Below are 12,549 nucleotides of genomic sequence, written 5' to 3' on the forward strand. Positions count from 1 at the left end.
GATTCCTCCACACAAACTCAGGCCACAGATTCAAGTACGAGCACATGCATTTGTCAATGTACCTGGGAGGGAAATGTTCCACTTGAAACCAAAGTCATTCAGAAGCCGTCAGCAATAGGCTTACCACCTAAGCCACATACCAGTACCCAAAATCAGAAGTCAACTAAGCTATCCCCGCAACCCAGGCAAGCATCTCCTTCTGTCAGTAAAGAAAATCGTCCTTCGAAAAGTAGTTATAAGTCCAAGAAAGCTACAGGTGAGTGCACTCTCTTTCTGGTGGGGACTATGTTCTTGAGGATATGGACTTCCAATTGGAGCAACCGGAGAGCAAGGAATCGGATAATGTTCCTCCTGGCCTCCCCAGTAAATCACCACCTCCAAGGAAGAAAGAAAAGAACAACCATCCCTAACCAGCGGCTTCCACAGGGATTTCTGTGTTGCAGTGGAATTTGAATGGATATCACTCACATTTGGAAGGATAGCAGCTGCTGGTCCAGGAGCAACCGTTATGCATTTGCGTACAAGAAACACATTTTAAAGTCACCAATACACCTGCATTTCGGGGCTGCCATGCCTACAGGAAGGACGATACTACTGGAGATAGGGCTAAAGGTGGAGTGGCTGTTTTCATTGATGACAGATGCCACTCATCTCCTGTCGCTCTTACCATGACCATGCAAACAATTGCTGTGAAAGTTCTCGCACCCTTTAATATCACTGTGTATTCTTTGTACTTGCCCCCTAATGATGCTTTGGTAGCAGACACACTGGCAGAACTCTTCCGGGCATTCCCATGCCCATTCCTCCTTGCGGGGGACTTCAATGCACACAATGTGCTGTGAGGCTGGCTGCTCGAATCCCGAAGTTACCTGATCCACTCCCAGTGCGGTATCAGGCGCTACCGTTCCACCTATGACAACTTAAAATTCTACTGGAGATGGCGATACAGGAGTCCTTCTTACACGAAAACCATTTCGTTTGTGCATTTTTTGACCTCGAAAAAGCATATGACACTGATAGGAGGTACAACATCCTTCGCCAACTTCATGAATGGGGACTTCGTGGATGCCTGCCACTTCTTTCCAATCCTTTCTCAAAGACCGGTGTTTTCGATATGACATTGGCGATGCCATATCTGACTGCTACATTCAGGAGAATGGGGTCCGCCCAGGCAGTGTCCTCAGTGTCACATTGTTTGCCATCTCTATCTGTGGCATTTCCTCCGCAGTCAGGAGACCTGTCAAGTGCTCTTCGTTTGTGAATGACGTTGCAATCTTCTACTCTTCCTCTGATCTTATGACGACAATGATGAGGCAGCTACACCTGACCTTTAGGAGGCTGAAAACCTGGGACAGGACAACTGGTTTTTGGTTCTCACCCTAGAAGACTACATGTATCAATTTTTACTGTGCTTGTTGAAGTTTTAACCAACCATTGCTCACAATGGGGGACAATATTTTACGTTTTCAAGACACTATGCGCTTTTTGGGTTTATTACTTGACTTGAAATTAACTTGGCTTCCACACCTGAAAGACCTATGAACAGACGGCTTCCAGTTGTTGAATATTTTGAAATACCTTAGCGGAAAAACACGGGTAGCTGACAGGTCCCACCTCCTACAGTTTTATAGGGCATTTGTTTGACCCCACTTAGATTGTGGCAGTGTGGTCTACAGATCGGCCCGTCCTTCCTACCTCAAGAGTTTAGTTGCTGTCCACCACGAGGGCATTCGGATTTCGACTGGAGCCTTTCGGACCAACCAAGTTCCGAATCTGTGTGCAGAGGCGGGTGAACCACCACTCTGGATTCGGCGAAGTATCCTTTTGGCTCGGCAGGTGTTGAAAATCTCAGCTTCACCTCAGTCATTGACATTTAGTTCACTGGTCCAACCCACCTTTGAATGACTGTTTAGGAATCGGCCCCATGCAACCAAGCCATTTGGGATACATGCTACAGACTGTCTCAAGGATCTGGATCTCTCGGGCATCAAAATACACAGCCAAGGATTGAACGCCGTGGCATCTTCAGAGGCCCAAAGTGATTTTAAGCTTGACACAGTACAAGAAAACTTTTACTCCAGATTTTGTTTTTACAACTTTGTTTTCATCCATTTTAAATACATACCACAGATGTATCATTGTTTATACAGATGGATCCCAGCAAGGGAATGCTCTCTGTTCTGCTGTTTTCCCCAATAGGGTTTTTAAAGTGCGTCTTCCCAAGTAATTTACAAACTATGATGCGGAATTATATGGCATTCTGATGGCACTGGAGAGGGTTCACAGACATCACCGTACAAGGTTCGTTACCTGTTCCAACTCTCTTAGTGCACTGCAAGCACTTCACCAAATGTATCCAGTAGACGCACTGATTCAGCTCACCCATATCTCCTTACAGTGGCTCCAACACCATGGCAAGGAGTTGATCTTTTGCTGGGTACCTGGCCACATTGGGATACAGGGCAATGCCATGGCCGACAAAGCCGCCAAGGAAGCATGTTGGCATAGTGCTGTCAATCAATATCCCATGCCATTGCATGCCATCATCTCATTTTTTCACAGATGCATCATGTGTCAGTGTGAGACTGACTGTTGCAGGTGACGCAACAAACTGTGATTGCTGAAATCGACCACACAAGCTTGGCGGACTTCATGTCAGCCTCGCCGCTGGAAGAAGTTTTTGCTTACCAGACTGCACATCAGGCATAGCCCTTTGACAATCTGTGAAGTTTTTGGTGTGCCACTTTCAGTTCAGCATAATTGTAGCTACGAGTTTTCTGTATACTGATCTTAGGGCAGCTCTCAGTCTCGCTGGAGATCTGCCCACCATCCTCGCAGATACCAGTTCCGGTGTTATAAGGGTGGTGAAATTTTGTGAATTGTCAGGCCCCATCCCCAAATTGGTGGGGATAGCCTTTGTCCCCACCCATGAGATATGCATGCTGACTTTTCATCAGGGTGCTGATGACCATGATGTCGAGTGACCCCTAAACCCAAATGATGATAATAATAATGATAATGATAATAATAATAATAATAATCATGTTCATGTTTGTTATCTGTGATCCTTCCCATTGGTAGCCTGATAGCTTTTGTGTGGTGAGCGTTGTTGTTTGACGTTTATTTTTGCCATGGAGCAGTTTACAACAGAGCAACATATCCAACTGATAAAAAGTTACTACAAAACAGTGCAAGTCCCATGCCAACCATTCACGAATTGATGTGACACTCAGAAGTAATGCTGGTGCAACCAAATCATCAGTTCAGAAGTTGATCTAGAAGTTTGAGACCACGAATTCTATTTCAAATGTTAAGAATAAAGGACGACCAGTTCCCTTCGAAAACAATGAAACATTGCTATAGTGTGTGACAGTGTGACCATAAGCCTCAGAAAATTGGTTAGCTGATGAGCCCAGAAATTAAATTTATCACCAAGTTCACTGCATGAAATCCTTTCAAAAGGTCTGAAACTGTATGAGCACAAGATTCAACTTACACAAGAGTTGAAACCTGCAGATAATGGAAAGAGATATCAGTTTGTTCAATGGTAGCTCATGTCACTGTGAATGACGATCGTTACAAAAACATGCTTTATGTTTGGTTTTTCCCACTTATTGATGAAAATGATGGTTTTTAGTTTCAGTAAGATTGTGCAACATGTCACACATCTCATGAAGCAATTGCTCTGCTGAATGAAAAAATTCCTCAAAAAATTATCACTTTGTGTGGCAACCAGGAATGGCCTGCCAGATCACATGATCTTATGCCTTGTGACCTTTTTTTTTTTGTGAAATCAAAAGTGTAAGTGAACGAAGCACAAACAATACACCAATTGAAGGATGAAATAAAAAGGGTTATTAACGGCATAGTACCAGATGTTTGTGAACGTGTCATCGAGAACTTCAGTGAACGCAGTGCTTGTTGCCGTACGGTGTTGAGTGGTCATATAAAGGATACAGTTCTTCATAAATAACTGGAAGAAGTTACTTAATGTGTTTAAAAAAAAAAAAAAATTGTTGATGTCCTGCATGATTGCCATTTGCTCCGACATTTTCCATTTCAGTTTTTTTTTTTTTTCCAGGGTGAACCTAACGACATTGGTATATTAACAAAAATATTCTTTCTGAATGTTTTCTAGTTTTTTTTCCTCAACTCATGAATAATCTTGTTGAATTTAATTACATGAAGATATAATTAGTATACCTGTATGCTGCTGAGATGTGTACCATTATATGCAGTAGTAATCTCCCTACAAAAAATATGAAGTTGGTAACTGTGAATTCTTTGAGACATAAGTTTTGTGTACCTCATTTAAAATTGAGATGTTGATTCATTACGTATCTCCAATCTCACTGCTCTGTTAAATAAAAAATGAAAATTTTAAAATCATGTCTCTCCTTCCCGACCCCCTCCAATGAAAATATTTTTATGGACTCTTGTGGGACAGAAGTGTAATGAGATTATTAAAATAACTATGAGAGAATAATCATGCATCCAAGAAACAGTCTGATATAGTAAATTCTGTATCTAGTGTCTGCAATATTTGTAAGTTATTTTCATCTCCTTTCAGGTTGCTGGTAGAAAAGGATTCCCTCATGTCATTTATGCACGAATTTGGCGATGGCCAGATTTGCACAAGAATGAGCTGAAACATGTGAAGTTCTGCCAGTTTGCGTTTGACCTGAAGTGTGATTCCGTCTGTGTTAATCCATACCACTATGAGAGAGTTGTTTCTCCGGGAATAGGTTTGTTTCTTCCTTAAAAGTAATAATTCAGTGTCACTTGATGTTTTCATGGAACAGGAGTTTTTCCTGCTTGAGTATAGACAAGGAAATAGAATTGATTAATTTTAAAGTTAACTTTCGCAAAATTAATGCTAATGTTATGGAAAATGTTGTCCATACAGCTTGTTTCCATTTTTGTGGCCTTCGTATTTGTTTTATATTTCCATTACAGATTGGTTTTTGTTTGTAATGTGTATTTGTATATAAAGTTCACCAGAATACACAGTTTATGCTGGTTATAGTCTAGGTATGTCACTAATTTAATTTGTAGCATTGCATAATGTGCCATGTAAGGTGAAGATTATATATTAAAAAGTACAATATTTCATTTATTTTTCTCTAATTATCTTAAATGTTTTTTTATTGTATACAAAATGTGTAACCGGCATGCCTTACTTGGACTCAAACCCGGATAATTACCACTCATAGACAGTTCGCTCCAGAACACCTCATGAATCTACTGAAAACCCCAACCTGCTACAGATCCCATGCAACACCAATTACTTCCAGAGCTACATTAACCTAACCTAACCTCTGTATAACACAATATGTATTCAAGGGAAAGCATGACGTATATTGTACAGTTTACAGCCAAACAATGGAAAGTCCAGGATGAAATAAGAACAAGGACTCTGTGCTTTACAGTGTGAGACTAGTTGGTGAATCCTCTTGCAAATTGAAAGAGTTGTGGAAAAGTAAACGCAGTTATTTTTCTGCTATATTTGACATAGCCTAGAAATCAGCACAAAGTTGCAGCATGCTCAGCTGTTCATTATCTCACATCTGCAATAAGTCTACTGCATGAAACAAATATTCCTATTTGGTGTTGATACAGTAGCAGTCATTGTGGCAAGTTTCACTTTATGTCAACATCCCTGTTGATTCTGGTAACTGTTCACAAGTTGTTGTAACGAGGATATAAAAGGGCTGAGTAAGTCTACAGGTGTAATATGGCAGCTAGTAGTTCCTACCACTGACTGCGTGGCAGAGTTGATTCCCATATAGTGTAGATTTTATAGAAAATTGACATTACTTGATTAATGATATAATTTTATTTATTAATTTATGGTTCTGTAATTTGTCGACTGTGAATGAAACTGCCATTGTTTCAGATCTTTCTGGACTTTCTCTGCAGTCAGGCCCTAGTCGGCTTGTGAAAGATGAATACTCAGCCGGTGTTGTAGCCACAGGCAGTGGAATGGAAGTTGATGGAGATGTAGGAGTTACACATAGTGTTCCCCAGACAATACAGCATCACCCGCCACCTACACAGTTTTCTCTTGCCATGCAGCCCCAGCAACCAGGTAATACTGCTGTTTCAGTCACAGCCTTTACCCATATGTTTTCTTTGTGAGAACACCACAGGTTCTGGATGCTTGACTAAATTGGTAAGTGTTCATTAATGTTAGGTATACAGGGTGTTACATAAAGGTATGGCCAAACTTTCAGGAAACATTCCTCACACACAAATAAAGAACAGATGTTATGTGGACATGCGTCCAGAAATGCTTAATTTCCATGTTAGAGCTCATTTTAGTTTCGTCAGTATGTACTGTACTTCCTCGATTCACCGCCAGTTGGCGCAATTGAAGGAAGATAATGTTGACTTCGGTGCTTGTGTTGACATGCGACTCATTGCTCTACAGGTTAGTATTCATCACGAACATGGTTTTGCAGTCTGTGCGATGTTTACAAACGCGGAGTTGGCAGATGCCCATTTGATGTATGGATTAGCACGGGGCAATAGCCGTGTTGCGGTACATTTGTATCGAGACAGATTTCCAGAACGAAGGTGTCCCGACAGGAACACGTTCGAAGCAATTGATCGGCGTCTTAGGGAGCACGGAACATTCCAGCCTATGACTCGCAACTGGGGAAGACCTAGAACGACGAGGACACCTGCAATGGATGAGGCAATTCTTCGTGCAGTTGACGATAACCCTAATGTCTGCGTCAGAGAAGTTGCTGCAGTACAAGGTAATGTTGACCATGTCCGTACCATGTACAGCGTGTGCAGGCACTATCAGCAGCTGATTGGCCTCCACGGGTACGCTTCTGTGAATGGTTCATTGGTTCATCCAACAATGTGTCAATCCTCATTTCAGTGCAAGTGTTCTCTTTACGGATGAGGCTTCATTCCAACGTGATCAAATTGTAAATTTTCACAATCAACATGTGTGGGCTGACGAGAATCAGCACGCAATTGTGCAATCACGTCATCAACACAGATTTTCTGTGAGTGTCTGGGCAGGCATTGTTGGTGATGTCTTGATTGGGCCCCATGTTCTTCCACCTACGCTCAATGGAGCATATTATCATGATTTCATATGGGATACTCTACCTGTGCTGCTAGGACATGTGCGTTTACAAGTATGACACAACATGTGGTTCATGCACGATGGAGCTCCTGCACATTTCAGTCGAAGTGTTCATATGCTTCTCAACAACAGATTCGGTGACCGATGGATTGGTAGAGGCGGACCAATTCCATGGCCTCCACGCTGTCCTGACCTCAACCCTCTTGACTTTCATTTATGGGGGCATTTGAAAGCTCTTGTCTACGCAACCCCGGTACCAAATGTAGAGACTCTTCGTGCTCGTATTGTGGATGGCTGTGTTACAATGCACCATTCTCCAGGGCTGCATCTGCGCATCAGGGATTCCATGCCACAGAGGGTGGATGCATGTATCCTCACTAATGGAGGACATTTTGAACATTTCCTGTAACAAAGTGTTTGAAGTCACGCTGGTACATCCCGTTGCTGTGTGTTTCCATTCCATGATTAATGTGATTTGAAGAGAAGTAATAAAATGAGCTCTAACATGGAAAGTAAGCGTTTCCGGACACCTGTCCACATACCATATTTTCTATCTTTGTGTGTGAGGAATGTTTCCTGAAAGTTTGGCCGTACCTTTTTGTAACACCTTGTATATTTTGAACAGTACTATTTGTTAATAAAGTCATCATATGCAAAACTAGAATGGATGACTGGCACGAATCTTAAGTCTCTCTTCCTTGCTAAACCCTTTAGTTAATCTCTGTGCATGACGAAGCAGGTGGCCATCTGCAATAATCATTGTGCAGTGCAGTGTCCATTGTCTTGTTTCAGTAAGACCATTTGCCAAAATTTCATTTTTGTCTCCATTTTGATTTCTTCTAAGTTTTTGTTTCATTTTGCCTTACTTTTATTATTGGATAGTTATCTGACATCTTTTCTTAAGCCTGATGCTGCCCAGGTAGATTACAGCTGTAATATCTTACTAAGTTATGCAGCAGTTCATGAGAATGATATGATACGGTACTCACTATCGTAATATTGTTACTGGTACTGACATTGATTTTTCAATTGCAAATAGAGAGCATTTGAGGTGGCAGAGTCACAAAATACTCTTGAAGTAACTTTAGTTTTCATATAGCAATTATTAATTGTACACTCTTGCATTCGAAATAACTTTCAGCTGATTTACACAGCTGTTAACACATATTGTATGAATTTGTACAAATGAACTTTCATCGTGGGTATCTCAAGAAGACTAAATGACTTACAGATATTTTATAGAACATATTTTTATAATTCTGTTGTTGGCTGTACTTCATTGGAAAATCTTGATGCTGCCTATTCAGAGGTGCCCCTCAACATCCATCTAGTGTTGGAAGCTCTGTGAAATACTTGCATCTATTGGTGAGCTCCAAATGCTATATGCTGCGCAAGGAGTAGGGCAAACGGATAACAAAACAACACACACAAATATTTTTACTAACTGATAATATCTTAAAAAGAGCTGGACTTGTGCAGTGTTTGAATGTTCCCATTTAACCTATCATTAATAGACTACACGATTACTCATTTATATATGATGACAAGAGTACAGAAAACTTCATATCTCTTGTTCTTAAGGGAAAGATCCCGAATTTAACCATGCAAAATTCTATAAACTCACATATGCTGCTCCCTATAAGTGAGTAAGCATGTTACTACATGTATTCCTTAAGTAGTGTAATTAAGTAGTATAATAGAAATTAAACTTTTTTTCATTTCAACATAATTCATATTTGTATTTCCTCTTTAAAAATCCTTGTTATTTTGATTTGCTTATTAAAAACAAGAAGTTGAAATTACATCAGGTAAGTATATACTTCTTGTATCATAATTTATCATTATTATTGTTTTTTGTGTTTTTTAAGTCCAGTAATCATATATGTCTAAAAAGACTCTGTTAATTACATCAGTTCTCATAATATAACAATATTTCTGTACATTGAAACCATTTTTTGCAAAACACACACACACACACACACACACATACACACACACACACACACACACACACACACACACACACACACACGGGGATTCTTATTAACATTTAAAAACCTCCAAAGTAACGTATTTGATGCTGAGACAAATAATTTAACATAAAGACACATGACGCCGCAAATGTCAGAAAATACCCCAAAAGTGGATGACAAGCTGAGCACGTGATATTGCCAGATGACACATGTCACCACACATGAAGCAGTTGAGCCTATCGGTCTGTCACACCCGATTATCCCAACCCAAGTGAAGTATTCATGTCTGTGTGGCTCCAGAGCACATGGGGCTTGGGGTTTGTTAAGTCTTGCATCTGGAAGGCAGTATCTTTTTCATTGCATTAGACAGTTATGGGTTTATGTACATTGAGGTAAGATTTATTATTTAATTTGCTTGTCCCTTTGTCTCATCTGGCTTATTGCAAAGTACAGTACAACAAACAACTACTGTATTGCATCAGAAGTAAATGGGTATGAGCATCCAAATTTCGTTGTTACCAGTAAATGAGCCACTTTTCTTTACTAAATAATATGTGTAAACAAAAAAGATAGGGACTAAAGGGAAAAAACACGAAGTAAGAACAGCTTTTGTTTGGTGCAGTGAGGGCAGTAATTTTGTAATTTTTACATTTACAACTGATCATGTTTACAAAAGGTGTTCAAAATTTTGCACTGTTGTGTGGCAATGCGTAGCACTGCTCCCTCCTGGTTAGTGTAGGATTGAAAAGCCCAACCATTGCTCTTGCGACAAGCTACGTCATCTGGTGACATTACATGTTCAACATTTGTCATCTTCTTCACCTCTCTGTGTTCGTCTTCCTCCCCTATCTGTCCACCTAATCATACGACTTCTATCTCTATACTTCTTCCTACTGATTCCATCTCTTCATCGCCATTTACCCCTCTCTTTGTCCATTTCGTCCATCCGCTCTGTCTGACCATATCCTCCTCCCCCTCTCCCTGAGCATATCCTCCTCCCCCTCTCTCTGACAACATGCCTGTCATGCAGGGCATGCTACACATCAAGGCCTCAAAACTAATTTATTTGCCCTTGATGTACAGCCTCCCTGTAAAGCGTGTTGACAAAGTAGGCCAATACTAGTCTAGCAAGACATGTCTGTCGTGCAGGGAAGCCTCCAGTTCATGTTCTTGAAAACTGTTCTTTTACCCCTGACACCCCCCCACCCCCCCCCACCCCTCCTCTCCCCTCCCCCTCCCCCTGGGTTTGGGGGTTAGGATAGGCCTGCGGTATTCCTGCCTGTCGTAAGAGGCGACTAAAAAGAGTCTCAAACGTTTCGGTCTTATGTGATGGTCCCCTCTCGGGTTTGACCTCCATCTTTCTAAATTCTTCTGAAGAGCGAGCCAAATGGGGAAGGGCGGCTTACATGGTGCACTGTATCCGTCGTACAATGAGACCTTTAGCCGGCTTTCTCGTCGTCTCAATCCTCCCCGTTCGTTTTCCACCTCTTGGGGGAGGATACGTTCCTGGGTGCGATTACAACTATGCACCGTGCAGTGTTGCTTTTTCCTGAGACGATGACCTTGGACATTTTAGCACCTAAGATTCAACACGGTAGCCAGTCCGTTGTGGTGGGGCCGCCATGTACCTTGTTGGTTGTATCCCCCTGACAACACAGGGATCGCTCTATTGGTGCCTGCGCCGTTAACTCCCCACATATGCCATGGAGTAGATGCCCATCCTCCTGGGGTATCAGGACTCCCAGCAATGGCCATCCTGCCAGGTGGCCCTTGCTGAGGCTGGGTGGCGCCCGTGAGGAGGGCCCTTGGTTGGAGTAGGTGGCATCAGGGCGGATGACCCGCAATGAAGCATGGTACATCATCTCTCGCTGGTGGCCAGGTGCCAACAGTCTCTAAGCGTTCTCGGGCTCAATTTAATGCTCAGAAGTACGATTCGAAAACATTCCCCTCTCTGGCCACACCGTGGGAGGAGCGTATGTCTCAGGATGGCAGTCACAGTTATTCGCCCCGATTCTTAGTTTGTATGAGAGCTGATGGGGAGTCTTTTCTATCCACAAAGCCTCAGTTCTTCGTTGAGCATTTAGAGGACAAGTTTGGGGAGGTGGAGGGCTTGTCCAAAATGCGCTCTGGGTCACTACTGATACAAACGGCATCCTCTGCCCAGTCACGACGGTTACTTGCTTGTGACAAGTTGGGGGATGTTGCCGTTAAGATCACACCCCATAAGAGTTTAAATATGGTCCAGGGAGTTATTTACCATAGGCACCTTCTTTTGTAGTCTGATGACGAGCTGCGCGCCAATTTAGAGCACCGAGGTGCACATTTCATCCAGCACGTTCATTGGGGTCCGAAGGATAATCAGATTGCTACCGGTGCCTTCATCTTGGCCTTCGAGGGTGATACATTACTGGAGAAGGTCAAGGTGATGGTCTACCGATGTGACGTCAAGCCCTATATCGCTCCTCCGATGCGGTGCTTTAAGTGCTGGAAGTTCGGCCATATGTCTTCCTGCTGCTCTTTCAGCCTCACATGTCGAGATTGCGGACGCCCATCACATCCCAATACTCCAAGTGCCCCGCCTCCCATCTGTGTCAACTGCGGAGAACATCATTCACCTTGCTCGCCAGACTGCAGAATCTTCCAGAAAGGGTGCAAAAACATGGAATATAAGACCCTGGACCGACTGAACTATACTGAGGCCAAAAAGAAATATGACTGACTACATCCTGTGAGAATGACATCTTCCTACACTGCTGCTACAACAACTGTGCTAGCCCCATCAGTTTCGAGAATTCTGGCCGGATCGATGAGCAGTACAACTCCTCCTGCCCCCTCGCCCATGGGGGGCTCTATCCACCCGGTTGCTCCTGCACCACCTACCTCAGGAGCAACACCCTCCCACCCATCGGGGACGTCCGTCCCCTGCTTCTCAGCCGGAGAAGCGTTCCACTTCTTCAGCTACTCTTGCTCGTAAGGGGTCCCTTGGGTCCCTCCCTTCCCAGGCTTCCACCCGTGGGAAGGATGACACCAGACAGTGGCATAAGTTCCCACCAGTGGCTGGTCGTAGGGCTTCGTGATCCTCCTCCGTCCCGGAGACTGAAACCCTCCCAGCCAGTGAAACCCAAGATTCAGCGAGAGAAGCTCAAGAGAAAGACCTCTAAGGCAAAAGAACTTGCGGTGGTACTGACCCCACCACACCCTTCGAGCTCTGTGTCTGCGTCTGAGGATGAGGTTGTGATCCTGGCATCCGCTGAGGACCTCGATCTCGCCGGTCCCTCAGACACCATGGATAGCACTAGCACAGGTGCTCAATCGGAGGCAGCACGTGACCCAGCGGCGTAATCTACCTTCCCAGTCCCTTCATGCCTTTCTCAGCCATGGACAATATCATCCTCCAGTGGAACTGCAACGGTTTCTGCCACCATCTAGCTGAGCTCCGACAACTTATCAGCCTTCACCCTTTCTTCTGCATTG

The 12,549-nt window shown here is 43.1% G+C and overlaps 1 protein-coding gene across 3 annotated transcripts in view; it reads left to right on the plus strand.

Moving 5' to 3' along the window:
• LOC124795021 (mothers against decapentaplegic homolog 4) overlaps window positions 1-12,549 on the plus strand; it is a 161,892-nt gene that overhangs the window by 29,079 nt on the left and 120,264 nt on the right. For all 3 annotated transcript variants that reach the window (XM_047258787.1, XM_047258786.1, XM_047258788.1), the window contains exons 4-5: window positions 4,571-4,745; window positions 5,897-6,088. In XM_047258787.1, coding sequence (XP_047114743.1) covers window positions 4,571-4,745; window positions 5,897-6,088 — 367 coding nt within the window. The remainder of the gene's footprint in view (window positions 1-4,570; window positions 4,746-5,896; window positions 6,089-12,549) is intronic.

The sequence above is a fragment of the Schistocerca piceifrons genome, chromosome 4 (assembly GCF_021461385.2).
Source record: "Schistocerca piceifrons isolate TAMUIC-IGC-003096 chromosome 4, iqSchPice1.1, whole genome shotgun sequence".
Classification (NCBI taxonomy): Eukaryota; Metazoa; Arthropoda; class Insecta; order Orthoptera; family Acrididae; genus Schistocerca; species Schistocerca piceifrons.